This window comes from Musa acuminata, chromosome BXJ2-4 (assembly GCF_036884655.1).
Source record: "Musa acuminata AAA Group cultivar baxijiao chromosome BXJ2-4, Cavendish_Baxijiao_AAA, whole genome shotgun sequence".
Classification (NCBI taxonomy): Eukaryota; Viridiplantae; Streptophyta; class Magnoliopsida; order Zingiberales; family Musaceae; genus Musa; species Musa acuminata.
In genome coordinates, this window is record NC_088341.1 from 10,218,707 (window position 1) to 10,242,251 (window position 23,545).

At 37.9% G+C, this 23,545-nt stretch overlaps 1 protein-coding gene across 7 annotated transcripts; it reads left to right on the forward strand.

Moving 5' to 3' along the window:
• Window positions 1-213: 213 nt before the first annotated feature.
• LOC135609948 (CBL-interacting protein kinase 8-like) lies at window positions 214-18,428 on the forward strand. 7 transcript variants are annotated; one of them, XR_010485990.1, is made up of 16 exons: window positions 272-628; window positions 743-805; window positions 919-990; window positions 1,282-1,389; window positions 1,473-1,547; window positions 1,627-1,680; window positions 3,749-3,874; window positions 5,858-5,947; window positions 8,568-8,690; window positions 8,834-8,947; window positions 14,952-15,068; window positions 15,850-15,906; window positions 16,025-16,099; window positions 17,385-17,508; window positions 17,671-17,850; window positions 18,061-18,428. XR_010485990.1 is itself a non-coding variant. In XM_065103787.1 (15 exons), exons 1-14 carry the CDS (start codon window positions 467-469, stop codon window positions 17,478-17,480), a joined length of 1,332 nt encoding a protein of 443 aa, XP_064959859.1. In that variant the 5' UTR covers window positions 214-466; the 3' UTR covers window positions 17,481-17,508; window positions 17,671-17,954. The 7 variants fall into 7 exon arrangements, 5 of the variants coding, with proteins under 5 accessions (XP_064959859.1, XP_064959860.1, XP_064959861.1 ...); XR_010485991.1 differs by having other exon boundaries at window positions 17,757-17,850; XM_065103787.1 differs by lacking the exon at window positions 18,061-18,428 and having other exon boundaries at window positions 214-628; window positions 17,671-17,954.
• Window positions 18,429-23,545: the final 5,117 nt, after the last annotated feature.

The window sequence follows — 23,545 nt, forward strand, 5'->3', positions numbered from 1 at the left end:
ATAATTAAGAAAAATACATGAATCACCGACTTCGGAGGGGTATGCATGTAATTTTGCATTGCATTTTGCTTTATGTGAAAAGCGAAACGTCAGGTACGGAAGGGCACTTTCTTATTGGTAGATTAATTTTGTGGGCCACAAGATACAATATGCGATGCCGCATTTTTTGTCGACCGTGAATTGGTTAGTACAGGCGATCCCATAAGCCCAAGCTTTCTGCACGGTTCGTGCACTGTGTTTGGTGCCTTCCGACGCGAGCCAAGCGCCGGTTTCCTCTCTCTCTCTTCATCACTTTATCTTCCTCCACCGAAAGACCTTTCGTGCTTCACTACGCCCTCCTTTCCCTTTCCCACCATTACTATGTAGATCCCCTCCGAATCGAATCCGTCGTTTCTCGGATCGTGTCGTTAGAGAGAAGGCGAGGCCGCGAAGCGAACAGGTTGCGTGCAAGCAAAGGAGGGGAGCCATGGTTGTGCTACGGCGGGTGGGGAAGTACGAGGTGGGGCGGACGATCGGAGAGGGCACCTTCGCCAAGGTCAAGTTCGCGCAGAACACGGAGACCGGCGAGAGCGTCGCCATGAAGGTGCTTGACCGTGCCACCATCATCAAGCACAACATGGTCGACCAGGTCTCTCCCTCCTCTTCGGTTGTTCTCTTACGAGGAGAAAAGATGATGGATCTTTGGAATCGATCTGCTCTATCGTAATCGCCTAAGGTGCTTTCTTTTCACTGTTCCGTGCAGATTAAGAGGGAGATTTCTATAATGAAGCTGGTGAGGCATCCTTATGTCGTTCGCCTCCACGAGGTATGACTTCGATTTCTCGATCAATTTCTTACATATGTTTCGTCCCTATCTCTGTTTTCTGCAATTTTCTTTTCGTACCTCCTGAAAAGTGACCATGATTCTGTCGCATGTAGGTGTTGGCAAGCCGGACCAAGATATATATAATCCTTGAATTTATTACCGGCGGCGAATTGTTTGATAAGATTGTAAGGCCTCAAAGTTGCAAACTGCTTTACGAACTTCTACTAATTCCGAAATCTATACACCAGTTTCTGCTGTAGCTTTTGAGCTTCCATTTTACTTTGAATGAATATTTAATTTGTAGACTTTTTTTTGCTTGCACAATTTATTATACAGTGATATTTTATCTATGTCAACCCTATATAATTGGGACTTAATATCTTGCACTATTTTTTTGTTTTTGTTTTGTATGATTCAGTTGATTTTTACTTAGTATGCATACACTATTCTTTTGGTGACAAGTCAGATATCTGCAGATTCATCATGGAAAACTTAGTGAAGCTGAGTCACGTAGATATTTCCAGCAACTTATTGATGGGGTGCAGTATTGCCACAGCAAGGGCGTCTATCATCGAGATTTGAAGGTGTTAAACTGCTGGATTTACAGAAGAATGTTGTGAAAGTTCTCTTGCATGAAATTCTTAAAGTTGCCTAATTTCATATGCAGCCTGAAAACCTCCTCCTAGATTCGCAAGGAAATCTTAAAATTTCAGATTTTGGTCTCAGTGCCATGCCTGTGCAGGTACGTTCTTTTGAGATTCCTTCTCGGAAGTGATTACCAAATTAAATTTCTTATGCCTTTTTTCTTAATCTCTGTTCAGGGAGTTAGCCTTCTCCGCACTACTTGTGGAACTCCTAATTATGTTGCCCCAGAGGTATGATTGTGAATATTTGTCTTAGCCATCTTTAAATTAGGTTTAGTTGGCATTCCTTGATTATATCCAGTCAGTTACCTTTAAGTTAGGTTATTTTTATTAATTCGGGTTACATGGAGCTAGCAGTTACTTGTATCTAACCTACTTGTTATTTCATGAAGTGATATTGTACAAGATATGATATAGCTAATAGCAATGTGCCATGTTTTATTTGATAACCTTGATGTTGGATTAATCTAAGGTTTAAATATATCCATTGTTGGGCTAGTAGCTTATATACAAAAGCAGAAGATGTTAAAATCCATGGAACATGGAACTTTAAATTTGAGCAAGAGAAAGCATTATCAAGAAATAAAAAATTATTTAGGATGAAAAACAGGTAAAAGAGTGTAATAAAATTATCATGCAGATTACCAGATTATTAGTGAATTTGGACTAATTTTATGCATCGAGGAAAAAGCAGAAACAAACTTGAATTTATAAATTTCATCAGCCATAGAAATCTTTAGATATCCAACTGATGTGGCATGAAGGGAAAAAATCCTGTCTATATAAACATATTTGACCTTGGTTGGATATTTCGTAGGCTCTCTGAATCTCCCAACACTCTGCTGGGAAAGGCAAATGTCCTTCACTTTAAATTGTTTAATTCTCTATGATATATACAAGATATTTCACCTGCTTGACATGTAAGGAAGATAATCCTGCAATCTTGTTTGCAGCCTGACCTAAAATGGGTTGCAGGTAATCTTATACGCACGAGGAGCAGCTTGGCAGTTTATTCTGACTGCAAATGTTAGGACTTGATGTTCAACAGGAACTGAGTCAACTGACAGAAATGCTAATACTCCTTACAAAATATGGTATCTATTAGTTGGGTTGTACTACAGAGACAATCCTCTAGAATTTCTATGCTATTGCCATGGAAGATGATAATCAAGCAAACCTGCAAATCTTATGTGTCCAACTATCAATAATCACATTTAAGTGGGTTAGGTCAAGTAATTCTGTGCATGTATGAAGCGGTCTAAATCTATCTATTCCCTGGACAACTAGCCGATGTCCCAGGTAACAGAAACATAGAGGAAGGAGTGGAACATAATGAGAGAAAAACATTTTAAGGAAAACACTGATTTATTAGAGGAAACGAAGGCATTCACATGATGATGAAATATGTGTCTTCAAGAGTTTGTCCTTGTGAAGCAAGGCAATTGGTTCATCAGACCATGCATGTTTGAGAGATAGTATGATAAACTTATATGCCTGCCCTCTATCGATCCTTCATCATTGACATCCTACAAAATTAAGCTGGTAAAAGGGCATTATGTGCCCTGTGGTCACAGTCAAATATATATACAATTGTTATCCTGAGGACTACTTCAGTAATGGATTGATGCCACAGGAATGGGCTTGGTTTGACTTGTTTATGTACTTGATCCAAAGCTGGTGATGACATTAATCTGCCTTGGTGATTCCCTAGGTGTCAGCTTGTTTGCACAACATTAGCTTCTGTCCACTGTATGACCATCTAGGATCCCAAGAGTGCCTAGGTGATCACCTAAGCGCCCAGACTTTTATTTGCATACCTTGTTCTATCAATAGCAAAAGTTAAAAAAATTATATTTGCTATGTTCCAAAATATTAAAATTAGATCAAAGAATTTGTTTATTGATGACTTTGATGGATTATTGGATGTTCCAACAACATCCACTGATCCATGAATGATACCTTGAAAACTTATTGAAAGTTATGACTTAATAAACTTAAAAAGTTTACAGATGCTGTCATTCCATGTTATTTTGGGTTTCTCATGGCTTCCTGTTTGTTCTTTTCAATTGCAACTCATAAACGATGATTTCACTTTTGGCATAATTTGTGTCAATATACCATTCATATTATAGCTGTTCCCAATAACCTTCTCAAGCCTCAATTTTTTTAGAATTTTACATGTTTTCATTGATATATCTGGTATTTTTTTTTAATTACATGTTCATGACTTCTTTTTGATCTCTTGCTAGTTATGTAGCACTGATGTCTAATAATTCCACGAATGAACATTGTGCATCAGGTACTCAGTCATAAGGGCTATAATGGTGCCATTGCTGATATCTGGTCATGTGGGGTCATTCTTTATGTTTTATTGGCAGGATATCTTCCATTTGATGAAGTTGATTTGACTACTCTTTATAGCAAGGTATGCAAGTTTTCTTTAGCTATTTTTACATACGGCGTGGTTTGATTTGTTTAGGAAAGCTTCTTGTTGGGTTCTTAATTGCTTAAGTTCTATAATTCCTTACTTCCTTTTAGAGGAGGTCTAGAATCATGTACTTTAATTTTAAATTATTTGTTCTTGTTTGGATGCTTATTTGTAACTTATTCCATAGCATGATGTTCATATCTTTGAAGTGAAAAAAAAAAATCTAATAAGTGGCTTGAACTTTGCTTCGTTTTCCTTTTTTGTTTTTTTTGTTTTACAATTGTGACCTCGTTCCCTGAATTTAATCTTACGTGATTTCATATAATATACACATGCAGTCGTCATCTTAGGAACCTTGTCTTCTAGTGTTTTCCGATGTTTCACTGGCTTGTATGTGAGGAGTCTGATTTCTGGACTGATTTTTGACATTGATGTTAACAGTGACAATCTTATTATGTGACTCACATATTTGGAGTATGCAAAGCATTACATACTGTCAGTGCAATTTTTATTTATTCTCTATAGTATTTTGGGCCAATTTGTGCTGTCTGTGTCATGCTATTTGTGAGCAATATATTCCTGGCATACCAAGTGGGTATGCTTAAACCAGGTGTGTCATGTTCTGTATCTCAGCAATTCTTGTTCTGTTTTTTAAAAATAAAGGAATATGAAAACTAGTGTAAGGTTGAAAAGTTATATGAACTATAGTAATTTACCTTGACAAGCAGTGCCTTCAATATGATTTTCAAAAGCCATGTGAATGCGGTTGCAACTCTGGGTCTGATCATGCCTTGTGGTGAACTTTCACAACCAGAATCATCTTTGAGCAAAAATAGCATTATAATATTAATAGTACACTGAAATCTGTGGGTTGCTTTAACACATATTTGATATATTGATACGCCAAGCCTGTATGTCAGAAAATCGCAACAAAATATGACACAAACATGACTGGCCAAATGACGCGGCATTTTTTTTTTTGTATAATGCTTTTAACACGAGTTACTTCCTTCATATTCTTTCTAGTTGATCTATTGATCACCTAACGCATATGTACTTGGTTTGTTCAACAATTAGTGTTCCGAGCTATGCTACTGAATGTTTAGAATTTTGATAAAATATGGCAACTGTGATGCAAACATAGTTTAACAGATGACAACTTAGAAAGAAGGGATCAAATATCATGTGCCAGCCTGCCAGGTATCAACAGGCATGGTAGAATACCATGTGTGATCCATGTATTGTGCCTGTTTTCGACAGGCTAGGTTATATGTAATATAGCAAAACCGATGCATGCAGGAGCATGTTGTGCATTGATCTGGTTTGGTAAGCACCAATATGTACTCACATATCAGCATGCACAACAAGCACACCAGCATTCTTTACACATTTTACCTTGCTTGTTCTTTCATTGGCATGATTGGGATATTTTCCTAAAGTAATAATACTTCAGTTCATGGCTTCATGCCCATCTACAAATTTGGTGAAATTATGAAAGAATTGATAGTGGAATAGTTTATCTTTATAATTTTTGATTAAGAAGCGAGAAGAGAGATGACTAAGCGTCCATCCTAATTTTGCTACATGAACCATTTATATGCTGTTAGATCATGCAAATTGCAAAGTATCTAATGTCTCTCAACCTTTTTTAGATATGCAGAAAATGTGCTATTACTCCATATTCTACAGTTTTGGGCCTTCTTTCTTCTTGTGCTGTTTATTAGGATATCGTTAAAACTTAACAAACATGAAAAGTCTTGCACTTCTAATTGTATGCCTATTTTTTATGACATTATCATATAACTTCTGCAAAACTTAGATAATTGTATATAGTTGTACTTGTATCTAAACATGATGTTCTGCTTAGTTATTACCTGATTTTTAATGTCAGTTTCTTCTAAAGTTAAATATATGTCAGGTATTCTATGTGGTTTATTGTTCTAAACTTTTATTTGGTCTTGTTTTAAAAACTACATACAGATTGAGAAAGCAGAATTTTCTTGTCCTTCGTGGTTTTCCATCGGTTCAAAATCCCTTCTATGTAAAATTCTGGATCCTAACCCTGAGACTGTAAGTAGTTGTTTCCTCTTACTTTGTTTGCGAGTATTCATTTAGACCAGCAGACCAATGACCACATACCTTTTATTTTCTGTAGAGATCTTTTACCTGTTATGGGATGGATACTACTGGTTACACATGTTTGAGAGGAGTTTGTTATTTGTATATTTGTCTGTGGCTCAGTTGTATATTTGTTTTTTTATAGGATAGATACTGCAGGTTACACCTGTAATGGCATCTGTTATTTGGCATAGACACTGCAGGTTACATGTGCTAAGGAGACCGGTCGATGTGGTAGTTAAAAAAAGATTGAAGCAATTAATATTAATAGTGTGGAAAGTAGTAGGGGGAGTCCTAAAAAGACCTTAGAAAATACAAATAAATATTTATGTTCTTAGTTTAACGAAGGATATTGCTTTGTATATAGCTCAATGGCAGCTAAAGATCCATGAAGCTGCAACTTCTTGTTGTTGTAGCATAGTTTGGTTAAGTATCTGATAAGCAACATGACTTGTTTTGACAATCATTGGAAAAATATGGAACTATCTATTACTATTAAAATAAATATAATAAAACTAAATTAAGGGCATAATTGGCATTGTTTTGATTTCGCTCTTTAAAAAACATGTTCATTTTTGTATTTGTTTATGCTTTGTTTTCCAAAAGTATGTTTGTTAGTCAACACTTGAAGGTCACCGTGAGTACAAACCTGAATAGGCCCTGAGGTGAAACGCAAGGTTTGCCTGCGCTAGTCATATCAAGATGTACCAATTGGTGTGTACCATACTGATAGGCAAGGTTTTTAATTTCGAATAATACCGCTCGTACCGGGCGGTATGTACTGGTTTGTCAACAGACCGGTACACGGACTGGCCGCTACTGGGCTATAGCATTGATCGGTGACGAAGAAGAAAGAAAGGGAGAAGAAAGAGGTTGGTGATGGAGAAGAAAGAAGAAAACCTGGAGATCCGGTGCGATTTCTTCTCCCCAACATAAGAAACCGAACGAGGCGAAGCCTCTTTTGTTTTTGCGCAGGGAAACCGGGCGAGTCACCTCGGCGACGTCGCCTTTCCCTGTTTTTTTTTGTGGGGAAACCGAGCGATGTTGCTTCGACGACGTCGCCTTTCTCTGTTTTTTTTTTGCGCGGGGAAACTGAGGCGACATCGCTTTTCCCTTTGCGCAGGGAAACCGAGTGCTCCTGTCGTCGTCATCGTTTTGTATATATATATATATATATATATATATATATATATATATATATACCGAGCAATATACCGAAATGTACTGCTCGATATACTTATATCGTACCATACCGAACTGACATCGAAACTCCGGTACGATATGAAATTATAAATCTTGCTGATAGGATGTCAGCAGATCATCTCATTTTGTGCCAAGGTATGTGTGTCTTAGTTTGTGCCTCTTGACATTTGGTGGGATGAACAATTTGTCCAATTTGGGGAATGGCTGAGCAATTCGTTAGATCCTAAAGAATACATGAATAGTTCACTAATCCTATGAATACGAGAAATTGAGAGACTAATCCTCACTTCAACATATTCTATATATATTTTAAAAATTAAAAGTTAAAAAATATTATTAGAATTTTATGAACTTCACAGATTTTACATGTTTCATTCAAGAATGTAAAACAATATATGAATATAAACACATTTAGCAAATGTGCTTCGAAAATTGGTTTCTAAGCTTTTACTTATGGAAACAAGCACAGTAGACAAATAATACAGAAAATAATTTAATCATTCTTTTTAAATCTTGAGGCTTGAGCCATGGATCCAAATTATCAACCTTAAAAAAATGTTGGCTAACCTGGAGAAGCCTTTGTTGGCTAAAGCCTAACTGAGCTATTGATTATTGTTTGGGCATCAAAGAAATGCATTATGGGCCACCTGATAGGTCACCTTTCAGAATAATGTTTTGTCTTGTTGCTATTGTCTGGGAGGCCTCATACTGTTTAGAGATAAAACATTGTCTGGAGACAGAAGAACTAATATTTTGACCTGTGTTGTCTTTCCTAATTCCTTCTGGTGATCAAGTTCCCATCAGACTCTAGGGTGTAGTGCTTGAGTTTTATGTATTTGCATAGTTGGACATTGGATTATACAACAATGAATATATATTTCTGCCCAAGAAAATGAATGAAATGCCTCTAACTGCCAATGCTAGCTAAACTATGGATTATGAATTAGAAATGACAGCAACAATCACTTATTGGGTCATTGAGTTTTTAGAATTGCTAAGAATGACTGTCAAATATGGTACAAAGTCACCAACAACCTCGTCAGCTATATATATGTCATCATTTGCACCTTATCTTGCTCTAGGGTAAATATTCATAGAATGTTTCTTGAGACTGGGATATGTGAACATATTTTAATAAGATAGAATTAAGCATCTTTGTAAATGCTTGGATGTTGTAAAATGTTTGAGAGAGCTGCTTGACTGCATGAGGAGGGGAATCTTTCTTCTCTTTATTGTGCAACTTTGTGATGTGAACATTCACTATTTTTTAAGTAGATAGCTATGTTGTTTTTCATGATTCAAACGGACAATTGTAGCTTATTCTTATCCATGTAACACTTAATTAATTACATTCTTCATACTTGTGCAGCGTATGAGAATAGAAGAGATCAGAAATGATGACTGGTTCAAGAAAAATTATGTGCCTGTTAGTGAGGTGGAAACTGAGGATATTAACCTCGATGATGTGTTTGCTGCTTTTGATGACCCTGAGGTATTTCCCAAGATGCTTGCCATGGTTTATTGTGTTGCTTTCCTATTTGTTCCTTAGTTGCATTTCTTCTCATTGGTAAATAGCTCGATGTAATCCATGGCAATATTGTGCACATTTCTTATTAGAGATTTTGGGTCTATTAGCAGGCAAGTGAGCAATCTAGGAATGAGGAGTTGGGTCCGCTGAATCTCAATGCATTTGATCTTATAATTCTCTCACAAGGACTGAATCTTTCAGCATTATTTGACCGAAGGCAGGTACGTGGCTTTATGCAGGTTCATTTGGCTATTACAAACACAAATACACAGATTTTTATTTCATTATTGTTTCCATCTTGCTTGATTTACTTTCTTCCAATGATCAGTAATCAACAATACAATTTGTGAAACTGATCCATGACTTTATTTACATCAACTATACCATATCATATGTCTCTGTTTTCTGTAATATTTCTATAATATTTAGTTTCTTATAATTAATTTCTGATCATGGATGCAATTTTAGATGATGTTCTTTTAGTGTAGTTAGTATTTTTTGGACTTTGTAATTGGATAAAGAGATATATCTTCACATGATCAGACCCAAGATAAGAGTTATATCATGGCAATGAGATGTAATTGGCCGGTCTAGACAACCAAAGTTTGTAAGATGAGTACCAGACCTTTTTTCTGAATGATCTTACTTAAGTATCTTAGATCGCCTGAGAAGCTGTTTATCTTGGTGTTAGGTTCATGTTATTTTAATTGTAAATAGGCCTACATATTAAAGTAGATTGCATTAATAATGTAGAAGCCAAGGATTGACTTACCGAATCGTACCGCCCGGTACGGGCGGTACGTACCGGTCCGATAGGTGACCGGTACGCGGACCGCCCGCTACCGGGCGGTACACCCAAAAAACCCGTTACCGCCCGGTACCGGGTAATATCGGGCGGTAACGGTCGAAATTTCGACCGTTACCGCCCGGTACCACTCGGTAACGGTCGATTTCGACCGGTACCACTCGGTAACGGTCGAAATCGACCGTTACCACACTGTAGCAGTGCTACAGTGCTCCAACGGTCAATTTGACCGTTGGAGCCCTTTCTCCTCCTATTTAAACCTATCTTCTCTCCCCTATTTCATTATACTCTCTTAAACTCTCTCTCAAACTTTTCTTTTCTCTCTTAAACTCTATAAGAGGAAGATTAAGGCTAATTTGGGAATTCAATTGAGGCTAATTTGGGAAGATTAAGAGGAAGAACTTTCTAATCAAGAGGTATGTATTCGTTTTCTTTAATTAGAGAGTAATTAAGATATTTAAGATTATGGTTAGTGTTTTTCATGCATAGTAAATATTGAATAATGTCTTTAATATCAATTTAATGTCTTTAATACCTATTAAGGTATTTGTCATGTTTATAGTGGTGAAAGAGAAGTAATTAGTAAAAAATTAACTATATTAATCGTATAATTAGTGTAGATAAATGATAATTTTATCATAATTTGAATCATATTAGATTAAAATTACATATTTATTGTTTCTTTTATGTATTTAACATATATATGATGGTAAAATAAGTTTAATTATAATTTATTAAAGTTATTTAATACTGTAATTAGTCATTTTAACGATGATTTAATCAAAATTTATTTGATTTTATGTGAATCTAATATCTTTAATATCTATTAGGGTGTTTGCCATGTTTATAGTGTTGAAAGAGAAGTAATTAGTAAAAAATTAACTATGTTAATCACGTAATTAGTGTATCTAATGATGTTAATACTTATTTTATGCATGTAACATATTTATGATAATAAAATATAATTAGTTGTTTTAATAAAATTACTTAATGTTGTGATTAGTGATTTATGATCGATATTTGATCAATTTAATATGTTTATACTTTATAGTTTATTTGATTTAAATTCGATAGGATCATGGCACCAAAGGAACAGCCACATGATGATGCATGGGTTCATGCCCGAAAGCTAGATGGAAACCGTCATCATTGGCAATGTATTTATTGTGACTACATTGGCAAAGGTGGAGGAATAACTCGAGTGAAAATGCATTTGGCTGGTGGGTATCCTGATGTTGCAAAATGCAAGAAAGTTCCAACGGAGATCCGTAAATTATTTCAAAGCAAGCTTAAACAAACAAAGGAAGATACATTAAAAAAGAAGGCAAGAGTTGAGGAAGAATATCATAGGGCTACACAGGAACCGGTTTATGATCAGTATGAGGGTTGCGGCGATGAAGTCGACCCGGATCTCACAGCTGGGATTCGTGCATCATTGGAGCATCAGTATACGGTCGATGAAGCAATGAGGCATCGACGACCTGACTCACAATTTGAGCATGGCACTGGTAGTGGAATCCAGAGGTCAACCAGCATGAGGCAACCAACTGCTCCTTCTCAGCTAGGCCGAACTAGTAGCATGAGATATGGTGGACTCCGTGGTTTTATGAGAGGTCTTGGCAGGAGGTCCGCACCAGATATTGTTGATATTGATCCGCAAGCCTATCCCCCACAAACAGCGAAACAGACACGGATTGACGATGCATACACAAAAGAAAAAAAACGGGATATTGGGAAGGCAATTTCAAAATGGTTTAACTTTCATAGGATTCCAGCCAACACAGCCAAAGGTCCATATTATCAGAGCATGATCTCCTCTATTCAAAAGTCTGGCACGGGGATCCAACCTCCAACACCAAAGGAGATTCACGGCGTGTACTTAGAAGAGGAGGTGGCAGAAATAAAGGATTGGATCAAATCCTTCAAGAGGCAATGGGAAGAATATGGGGTGACATTGATGTGTGACAGTTGGACAGGACCAACAAGAATGAGTATCATCAACTTTCTTGTTTATTGCAATAGAAGAGTGGTGTTTCATAAGTCCGTTAATGCTTCTGAAAAGATCCAAGATGCAAACTACATTGAGAGCTTGATGGACACTATGGTAGAGGAGATTGGACCACAGTATGTTGTACAAATAATAACCGACAATGGAGCGAATTTCAAAAAGGCCGGTTTGCAATTGATGGAAAAAAGAAAAACTTTGTTTTGGACTCCATGTGCAGCTCATTGCATAGATCTAATGTTGAAGGATATTGGTGAGTTGGATGCGGTCAAAAAATGTGTAGCTCGAGCACAATCAATTACAAAATTTATATATAATCATCATTGGGTCCACGCATTAATGCAAAAGTATGTAAATGGTGAGGTACTTCGACCTGGAATAACTCGGTTTGCTACCAATTTTATTGCATTAAAATCATTACAGCAAAAAAGGCAAGGCTTGAAGGCAATGGCTAGCTCACAAGAGTGGTCTGAATCCAGATATTCAAAATTGAGTGATGGAAAGAAGATAGAAAAGGTCATTCTTTCCTCTAGATTTTGGGATAGTATAGCAGAAATCATAAAAGGTGTGGAACCACTTTATATTGTCCTCCGTAAGGTCGATATGGACAAGCGTCCACAAATGCCGTATCTTAAATATATGTTGATTTCAGCAAGAGAGGAGGTCAGGAAAGCATTCAAAGATGATTTTAAGGCCGACCAATACGTACGAATCATTGATCGTCGGACCGATGTTCATATGGATCAAGATATCCATAATGCAGGTAAATTCATATTCAGAATAATTTAATTTATTATTATTTAGATAATAAAAAATCATACTAACAAAATTATGTTTTGCAGCGTATTATCTAAACCCAGCAATTCAATATCGATATGCTCTCGGAACGCAAAATAATTTCCTAACGACACTACGAAATGTTATATATCGGCTCTTGCCAAACACTACCGAGGCAACCGATGCTCTTATGGAGGGTCGATTATTTCGAGAAACAATTGGTTCATTCTCCGACGTTGTAGCTGTATCGTGCCGTTACACTATGGATCCTGGTGAGGAAAAGTTATGCATATTGATTATCAATTATATTTAATGTTGATTATTTGTTATGCTAATAAAATCTTATTTATATCTTTTTGCAGTCGAGTGGTGGCTACAATTTGGAGGCGATGCACCACATTTAAGGAAGGTTGCCGTTCGTATACTTTCACAGACAACAACATCTAGTGGTTGCGAACGTAATTGGTCAACGTTTGCATTGATTCATACGAAGGTCCGCAACAGACTCTCCTACAGACGGTTAGAGAAACTAGTATTTGTCCATTATAACATGCGGCTAAAATTGCGATGTGCTGAGTTGGATAAGGAGCCAGAGGAACCAGATATTGATCCCATTGACCTCCAATTCTACAACGAAGATTCAGAGCCAATGTTAGATTGGGTTGAAGCAGCAGAGAACCAAGAGGATCCTCTACTTGATGAGGCGGGAGATCCTCAGCGTCCTTCGCGTTTTATCACCGAGGCAATAGAAGAAGAAGAAGAAGCACAACCCCAACAGGTGGAAAATCCCCCTCGATTACAACATGGTATGAGTCAAACTACTCGAGGAAAGGCACACTCGTCTGCCCAACGTGCAAAGGCAAAGGGGAAGGCAGTAGCATCAGTTGCATCGTTGGAAAGAATCGAGTCGGGCGACGAGACACCTTCACAATCACATTCTCTTTCTCGCTCGGTCCAGAGACATGACAGCAACACGGACAGCAGTGCCTCGACAGATGATGGCGGTGATGCCGGGCAGTCGTTGGTCTCGTCTACACAACTTGAGGGTGGTGAATGGACCGAGGAGCAATATTTTACACATGCCACTCAAGATTCAGATCATGGAACTCGACAAGGTACTGGTCAAGTTTATGCGCGAAAGGGGAAGGGGAAGGCAGTGGATGAATATGAACAAATGCGACAGAGTATACATGATATTGACACAGAAAGAGACTCATCGTATTCACAGCAATCGTATTATGGAGAATCATATGGGCAACAACAGTATGGTGATAGTTGGACATCCTTCTCTGAGCAACAGCATGATACAGAACAACATCAATATATGCCTCAAGAGCTGCCTCGGACAAATATGATTCATGACGATCAATCTACGATCAGCACCACATTGATGCATCAATGGCATACGGTGTATCAATACACTATGTCATGGGATCAATTTCATGATTGGGTCCAACAAACGTATCATATTGATATGTATCGGATCGAGGACCCTGATCCACCACCCGTGGAGGCCCGTCGTTCGTTTTGGTGGTAGAATTAACAATCAGGTATATCTAGATATATGATTATTTAATTCATTTGAATTTTAGAGTTTATATTGTAACAAAATAGTCTAACAATTCAACTAATTTTTCTGTAGATATTTCAATCTATAACGAGCTGAAATACGAACCTCGAACAAGACTACCTCAAAGCCCGAAAAAGATATGTGATGCTATTCTTACCTAATTTACATTGATTTTGCTAAACTTATACTATTACTATATTTATTTGTAACTTGAAAACCCTATCCTAACTTTTTTTTTAATTTTCAGGTATTTTCGGAGGGGTAAATCGGTGAAATCGGGTGTACCGCTCGGTACACCTCGGTATACCGGTCGGTACACCCGTACCGTACCGTACCGAGCGCGGGTCGAAACGCCGGTACGGTACGGTACGGCGAACCTTGGTAGAAGCCCAGGTTAATTTGAGAACAAAATGCCCACTATTCTTTGTTCTTGCTATAGTCCTTGGACATGAATTTCATGTCACAAGCGAAGTGCCAAACACATTGGGTTGTCTTACCTAACCAGTTGATATGAGAAAACCATACAAGGAGAGGAAATGAGTTAAAAAAAGGTAGATAAAAGAGATAGGAGGTATTCAGATGGTTCTTAGAGGATATTGACAAGCTTAGAGTTTCTTTGGGATCTGACTGACAACTTTTCACATCTTCTAATAGGTGTTATGTGCATGCTATAGAATATTAGGCTTTTTGCATTGTATCTCTGATTGCAGATATTCCAAGATGCTTGACTTCCAAGGATAGATGCATATGATTGCAGATCTAGGGCTCTATTTATCAACTGTTTGCACTCGATTCCCTCTTCTGCTCCTGATATTTGCTGTTCTTAAATTAACAGTTATATCTGCAATTTGATTTCTTCATATATTTGTCATGTTCCTTGCAACTCAAAGGCCATTGTCCTTCTGTGCAATGTAGCAATTGATCATACATCATCATCTTTGAGTTCTTGATTTTCTTGCTGCTAACAATTGATGATACCATCTTTAAGAAACCATATACATAATGACATTTAGTTTTTCTCATAATAGCATTCCCCTATGCGACTTGAATTATGAATCTTTTTTGAAGGATTATACAAGACACGAAACCCGCTTCCTATCTTGCAAATCGGCTAGAGTTGTCTTGTCAAGCATGGAGGTTGTTGCACAATCAATGGGCTTTAAGACTCACAATCGTAATTATAAGGTGATACGTTACTGAGTCACTGATTTGGAATGGTTGCTGTTCTATGTGCATTAAAAGACTTATTAATTTGATTTGCAGCTTTACCTGTGTTCATAGTATCTAGAAACTTAGCTTACAACAGTTTTCTCTCATTACTGAATTATATTTCCATTTTGAATTGTTCTTAGTTCAAATAAGACCTCAAGAATGGATTGTAGTTATCACTTATCAGATTATAGAACATATACATAAGTAAGAATTGTCAATCCATTTGTAATATTCTCCAATAATTGAAATTGCTACTTTTGTTAATAATGTTATAACAAGAATAATATAATTTGAGATGATTAGATGCTTATCTAAAATAATTCTCACATTGTCCAACTCCATTCTGCTCCTAGTGCTCTGGAAGTTCTTGTTCAACTGCAGGAGTTGATAGGTACATGTAAGATGCTAATGAAGAAAGATGGCTGGTCAATTATTCTTGAGAACTTTCTGCTAAATCCTTGTGCTTATGTTATTTAGTAAAAGTTTCGTTGTTAATTGGATCATCTTGAGATCAATACACATGCTTCCTAGATGGGAAATGAATAATTAGTTGTTCAAAACAGCACTACTGTTAATATACTGGAAGGCAAAAAAAGTGGCCGTCGTTATATTTGTTTATTTTATTTATTTTTATCACTCTTTAGATGCAATTTGTATTTGACTCTGTTCATCTTTTTTAGTGGTTGTAATGTTAGTGAACCTACAGATAGTTGGATGTTTACTTCCCAATCTCTGATGTGATGCCAATCTGCAGATGAGGGTAGAAGGCCTCACAGCAAATAAAGCCACTCATCTTTCAGTTATGATAGAAGTAAGTTAGCTACTTTATTTTCTAATGTGTACAACCGTTGTTAGCATATAGTGTTTTGGTGATGCATTGAATGTTCTGTAATATTCATTTGATTTCTTTTTCCTGGAAATTGAATCAGATCTTTGAAATAGCTCCATCATTTTTAATGGTGGAAATTCAGAGAGCAGCAGGAGAAGCAGCAGATTATCTCAAGGTTAGTCTTAATTGCCTGCTGTCCGAGATTAACTTTTAAGTGAATAGGATAAATGCCATTCTTGTATCTTCTGTTTTGTTTCTTTAAGCATACATACTCACTATTCATTTTTTTAGTATTTGTTATTCAATGTGGCAGAAGGGATTCAAATTTCAAACTATTAAGGCTTTGTCTGATTTGGAGATTCCTTGGATATTTCCTTTGAAATATGAGGATTTCAAGCCAACACCCTCTTTTCCCACCAGTAAATAGGCAACTTAGAGATGTTAGTCAAGGATTTGGATTCTTGTGGTACCCAATGACCAACAAAACATGAAAAGGAGATTCGAATATGGAAATCCCAGGTTGGAATTTCAATAATGCAGCCAAATAAAACAATGGAGACTAGGACTGATAATAGGCTTGAGTTGGTTCAATTCGTGGAGTCAAGCCCCAATTGTGCCAGACTAGGGCCTAGCCGCATGGGCTTTTTAGCCTTAATCAAGCAAACCACAAACAAGCTGAAGATGAACTTGTTGACCTTGGCTTGGTTTGGCTAAGATCAACCCAGAGAGCTTAGAGTCTTGACAATAAATCTCAGAATAAACAAGCAAGATGAGACAACTGCCATCATATCTGCTAAAGAGTCAGGTAATTGAGATTCTAAAGATCTGCAAATTGAGGCTACAGGTGGGATTCAAAACCTCATGTGATGTTGATATGATGGTGGCATACCACAATCGTCTTGCAGTGTGATACATGGTTTATTTCAAGCGGGCATTCAGGTCTATTCAAGCATGAAATGGGCAGTCTAAACCAAGCAAAATAAACAAAGCTAAAAGCAGGTGGACAGTGGCACAAAAATATATAAGCAAGTTATGAACATGCAATTTTCCCAAATGGTAGATAGTGAAATCAAATATTTTAGACAAGATTAAAATAAGAATATTAAAAATCTTCAATGAGAACTTGAAGCTATTATACCTTGTGACTGAGAACTATAACTGGGAACTATCGAACCATTTGATCTCTGTGGTGTTCTTCAATGAATACATATTTTGTGTACTGCATCAAAGTCGAACAAACTTTCACCTGTATGGTAATTGAGATGCAGCAAGAGAAGAAAAATGTTGAAGACAATTTAGCAAGTTGAAGCAATTATGAAGCTGCAGTAACATGCATATTTTATTTCCAGAATGTATCTATGAGTTGAAAATTAAAATGAACTTACATCCCACTGTCTAGGCCTTTTCCATTTCTGCATGTGTTCTTGAAGTACGTGACCAGTTGTTCACTTCATCCGCAGTTTAATAAAAACTTCTGTAGCAAGCTGGATGATATTATCTGGAAGTCAGCTATCGAGAAGAGCAAATCGCATATCACCAGAATGCCAAAACGCTGAAATTTCATTGTTTCAGTCATTGCTATAGGTAGCTACCCTGCCACAACGTCCATTCTTTGTAGTATCAAATGGTCTGTTCATGCTTGATGCTCTTTCATATCTTGTTCAGTATTACATCGTTTTCTTGTATCTCCAACTTTTTAAACTCAATATATAGTTTTCGTTTCTTTGTGTACATTTATGGTTGCAGGTGTCACATAGTTACATTGCAGCTGCAAATATTTTCCGTATGTGATGTAAAGTTTTATTTTTTTTTTTTTGTTTTTGCTCGAGAAGTGGACACACGAGGAATACTTTATTTTTAGAAACGGCCGAGCTCCTGTTGTTGGCGTCAGATTTTCCAGGCATCAGTATCTTTTGCAGAAATCAGGTAACCTCCATCCCCAATTTTTTCTTCACTTGTATGTGGCAGGAGCTCATCAGACTGGTACTTTGTGAGATAATATCATCAATTGTAACTGGTATTTTCATTAAGAGTGTCGAGATGAATGTATATTTGGATCATGGAGGTGCTTTGTGATGTAAAGTTATCGTCCGAAATATGTGATCATCCATTTGAACAGTAAAATTTTGGATGTAGTTTTATCTTTGCAAGTGATCCATGAAGGCATGAACAAAATGGACAATAGCATAGCTGTTAGGGACATGGCCAACACCTCAACACAAAGATGATTGACAGCTGGGTGTTAGGTGATTGACAACACCTCAGTACCATGTGGAGCAACCTGGTTGAATGTGGCTGATGTGATCACGATCTCTAGGCGTTAAGGCATTACCGACTTTGTCGTGCCCTCATTTCTCTGGATTCGACGTAGTACAATTCTATGAAGGTTGCCGAATATGTGAAATTGTGCCCGACATCATTGTTTGCGAATGTAATGTTCCAACAGTTGTATTATAAATGAGTGTCTTAGGTGCAGTTTTAGGGAGATTCTATTTGGCTTGTCATTCTCGGTCTTTGTTGACACCTTGATGTTCAAGCTAACTACATCAAACGTAGGCACCGTGGGGCTTTCTTTGTTCGGTGCGCCTACGATGCAACTTGCAAGATTCGACGTCTTTTTAATTTTGCTATCCTCGTGAGAAAGACACGGAATAGGATTCCAGTTGGTGGAAGTTTCCACATTGCATTCGATTTGGATAATCAGATTTTCGCTTAACAAAACCAATATATAGTAACATATTGCTTTGCTATGCTAACAATAGTATACTGACGTTTCAATTGTTGGATATTATGATTAATCAATCTAAGGGGGTATACCTTCTAGTTGCTAGATATTATGATAAATCAATATGAGTGAGAGGTTAATTATACCTTTAACGTTCTGATTTTTATATTTTAAAAAATTACATTGGTATCATTATTATAGTTATGAAACTGAAATGTTTAGATATATTTATCGTAACGATATCGGTTTTATCGATAGAAATATGAAAACAAAAGGTAAAAAGATAATTTTAACGATCTTTCATAAACTTAGCTAGATTTGCTTGAAATCATACGGTATACCCTTGCGTGTCTGTTCGTAAATGTCAATCTCCCCGAAACCTCCTATGATCCCTTAGGACATATAAAAAAGAAAATGAGTTAAAAAAAATGTTTCATTCAGGATCCACAAGTAATCATTTCAGCAAACACTTCATAACCAATGCAAATTACAAACATAGACTTCACGAGCTCTGAATGATCGTACAACAAAGGGTTGAATGATCGCACAACAAAGGGTTCAAAATGATATACTATAGACCAAAATATCCACAAGTGCCCATATAACATAATTTTCGCTTCCAAACCTAAAGCAACCACCAAAGCCAACCAAAATAGGGCTGCTAAGCCTACTGTCAGCCCTCTATATGTTAAGCAAAGCATAAACAAAATTAAAAGATACAGATATACATGAGCATTGTATCAAACACATCGTTTACAATTTTGTCTGTGACATTCTCTTCCACTTATTCCTTCGACATCCTCGTCGAAGCCTTTACAAACACTGTATCTCCTCGCTTTTGTTAAGTCTTCAATCTTCTATTACAGCTGCAATGCGCCTCTTGGCTCCCAAATGTACTTCATCGTTATTGTTGAGTAGTCGAACTTTGATCTGTCATGCTGCTTCAACTCGCCAATGACTTTGATTTTAGTGTGGGCTTGGTTGAGTTGTGCTGATCCCTGTTAGTTCTTGCGGATCCCTCAAATGAAGGAAAAAATCATCCTTGATATACGCTAGTCTCTCAAATGCCTCATGCCGCTTGAATTGAGTGGATGCTTGTTAGAGCTTTAATGAGCATCGCCTTGTAGACTTTGAAGTTTTTGGGTCATTCCTCTGCAAAATTTGTCCATCAATTCTTCTTTCACTTAGTTGCCACTTCCAAATATGTCCGTATCACTTCTGCTTTCGATTAACATTCTGTTGGAAAATGAAGCAGATAATCTACTCTCAGTAGCACTGATCACTATTGGTGATGATTTGACAACTATTGTCTTCCATTAGGTTTCTTCGAAGGGTCTTTAAACCCGTACAGAGCTCTTCTATAAGATAAATAAGAGAATTGAGATACTCTGTTTCGCTCATTTTCTTAAGAGTTGAGAATGCAAAGGTTACTTGACTTCACCCACATTCTCGAGGGTTGTACTCTATGCATCGAGCTGGTTACTAGCCTTCGTCCGCTCTTTACTCACACTTCCGAAGCACTCGAAGTGTTTATACTCCTTGCGTTGAGTTAGCTACTGTGATTCATATTCTCAATGCTATCAAACTTTTGGAATGTAAAAAGTTTTCACCCCAACTTTGAATAAGTCTCTAATAGTTTTGATTGCCTCTAGGATTGTACCGTCTTCACCATCATCTCTACTCCCTACTCCTCTAAGTAGTAACAATATAGCACCACATACTGCCTATTTCATTCGTAGTCGAGCACTCTTGCATCGACCTGAAGTCATCTACTTTTGGTTATCTTGATGAGAAGCTTATTAACACTGATCTTATGAAGTTCCTTGGCCTCTACCCTTTAGCCTTGTCTCGGTACTTGGTGTTTGCCTCTACATTCTCCACCTCCTTGGACCCTTTCACGATCAAGCACTCTCCCTCCATGAGAGTAAGGGATCGATGACTTCACGGAAGTCCCGCCTTTGTGGTACCATGGTACTACCATGCCCATGGCCTTACTATCTGTCACCTCGCATCTACTTTCCTTTCTTCATGATTGGTAGACTTGCCTCTGTGGCACTATGACACTCCTCCAAATCTACCTCCATTTTAACCAGTGCTTAGTTTTGGATAGTTAAGTCCCTCTGGGCTCGTTGTCGCTTCCTCGCCCCTTTTGACCACTTGCTTCAACACCTTTATATTCTCCAAGCAATTCTCCTTGGTTAATGGAAAGACAAACTGCAACTCCTATGCATGGCCTCCACTATATGTTACAAGGCTCGTGTTGATTTTTTTCTCCTTGGCTTCTTTGGTAGCAACGTTTGCTTACTCGACCTTGTCCTTTGAGTTGCTAAGTCCAACTCTCAAACTGCTCTGATTATACTCCTACATGATCAAGTCCCCCAATGAGACTCGTTGGTACTTGCATTCGAAAATTTTCCTCAGTGGTACACAACCCCCAATATGCTGATGACCAAAGCTTTTATCCGATGTAAAATTCGGTGCACATATGGAAGACCCGCCTTTGTAGTACCATGAAATTCACTCCTTGAATCCATAGCCCTTCTTACTGTCAAGTTATTCACCGAAGTAGAGCTCCCAATAGCTCCCGATCATACCTTTATATGATCCAATCCCTCGCGGGACTAGTTTCATGTGTATCACATTGTCACGAACTATTCCACCACGATCTGCTACACCACGTCACCTCCTGGTGATATCTCTATTGTATTCTGATCATTATGGGATAAATTTAGATTGTGATCCCTCCATGTGTGGCCTCTACCAACATATCGCAGGGCCTCTTTCACCTTCGATTGTATTCGCTTATTTGGCAATTGATATTCGTCCACCTACTCTCGGGCCACACTCAAACAAAGCACAACTCTATGATGGTCCATTGCTTAGCATCTCCCGAAGTCCACCGACTTCATTGAAATTAGTACACTATTGTTTGGATTTGGGCCTTTGCCCCCACCAACATAATCTCTATGCGTATCGCTTCCTTCATAGCAACTCGAATGGTGGCACTATGACATATTCTTCAAGAGTATATGCCTCTTTGGTTCCTTCATCAAATGCTTCTCTAGATAAGATGCATATGCCTCGAAGCTCTCTTCGTATTTGGCACCATGCAAGATGAGTTCGTTCCATTAGAATGAGCGACCCAAGGAATGACATGATACCGCTCTTGCCTCTACAAGAGTTCATGTGACCTCTGTCTAAGAAAAGTTTCGTACGTCCGCTCCATGTTCCATCTTCTATGTCGACTCCCTTCATGCAACTTGGGTACTTCTAAGTTACACCCAAATTGCTCCGCTCCTTAGTTTACATTGAGTTGATGATGACCCTTGCACCTACTATTCCATGGGTTAACCTTCCATTAAGTCTGATCTCCATATCGGCTCCAAGTATGCCTTCATTTGGTATTACCTTAGGTCGCTCCCTAACTTGATCTTACAATGCATCCATCAATGCATTACTTCATGTGAGATCATGCAATGACTCCTCATTGCTCGCCCGGTCCGTTGAGCTTCATGGAGTTGTTTTCTTGAAGTACTCCTCCTAAACATGTGTTGTTTGTTATACATGATTCTCCCTCTGGAGAATCAAGACTTATCCCTCTTGGATATTTATCCCATTGGAACAACTTTTCTCTTTGTATCCTCTTTGACTCCTCACTATCCCTTTGGACTACTCCACCTTGCTGAACAAACTGTGCATTGTTTTACCCTCGCAAACGCACTTGTTAGATTGTGACTCCTCACCAATACAACCCCGCTGCATCTCTCAAGGCCTAACAATATGCTGAACTCGCTACATACTATAGCCTTCTATAAACGTATCTTTCTCACGTCAAAGAGAAAGTTTTAATGCTCCATGGGGCCGAGTTTCAATCACCTTGAGATGGGCACAAACATTTCATTGTCCGCATATAAGCCCTTGTACGAGTGTCAAGTTCTTCGAGTTAGTAATTCTCCTCACCTCTGTGAGCTTTGCATAACTCTTTCAGTCGCTGAGCAACCCATCCCACTTTACATGATTTCATCTTTTACCAAGCGCCTCGCTTTTCTTGAGCACCGTCAAGTATGGTTGCCAACATCGACTCATAGTTCGAACTCAGCCATCCCAACCTTTGTGCGTTAGGTATTCTTCGTAGCTTGATTAAGTTCAGAATGCCTCTCGCACGAAGGGTTAGCTAATTCTCTAAATACCAATCTCAGATGCCCGCCTTTTTGAGCGACTCATTTCCATATATCTCCATGTTTGTTTTCCCCAAATGGTCGCGCATGTTGGCTGCCCTCAATGTAGCCCAGCTCGGTCCCCCATGTTTGTATGTGAAGTGTTTCTAAGTGTGCTTATCTCGTTTTGATACCAAATGTCATGAACTTAATTGGATTTGCCGAAGTCGTGTGGCACCCTTGCATGTTCATCCACAAAGATCAATCTTCCCGAAACCTCCTATGGTCCCTTAGAACATACAAAAGAGAAAACGAGTTAGAGAAACCTTTTCACTCGGGATCCACAAGTAACCATTTTAGCAAACACTTCATAGCTAATGCAAATTACAAACATAAATTTCACAAACTCTGAACGGTTGCACAACAAAAGGTCCATTACAAATCAAAATGCCCATAAGTGCTCACATGACACAACCCTCATTTACAAGTTGAATGCGGCTACCAAAGCCAACCAAAATAGGGTTGCTAAGCCTACTATCAACCCTCTATATGCTGTGTAAAGCATGAACAAAACTGAAAGACATGGATATATGTGAGCATTACATCGAACATCATATTTATAATTTTATCCATGACAGTTCGTTGACGGATAGTGTCAACGTCGACACAGATGTAGAGCGACACGAGGCGGGTGGCGATGAGGTCAACGTTGTGCTCCTCTCATGGAGACGAGTGGCTT

What these genes read in the sequence shown, in the direction of transcription:
- LOC135609948 (XM_065103786.1), top strand. Translation starts at nt 10,610, where the DNA reads ATGGCACCAAAGGAACAGCCACATGATGATGCATGGGTTCATGCCCGA. An exon ending in TCAAGATATCCATAATGCAG is followed by an intron (nt 12,300 to 12,378) that starts GTAAATTCATAT and finishes TATGTTTTGCAG; the next exon opens with CGTATTATCTAAACCCAGCA. An exon ending in CCGTTACACTATGGATCCTG is followed by an intron (nt 12,586 to 12,675) that starts GTGAGGAAAAGT and finishes ATCTTTTTGCAG; the next exon opens with TCGAGTGGTGGCTACAATTT.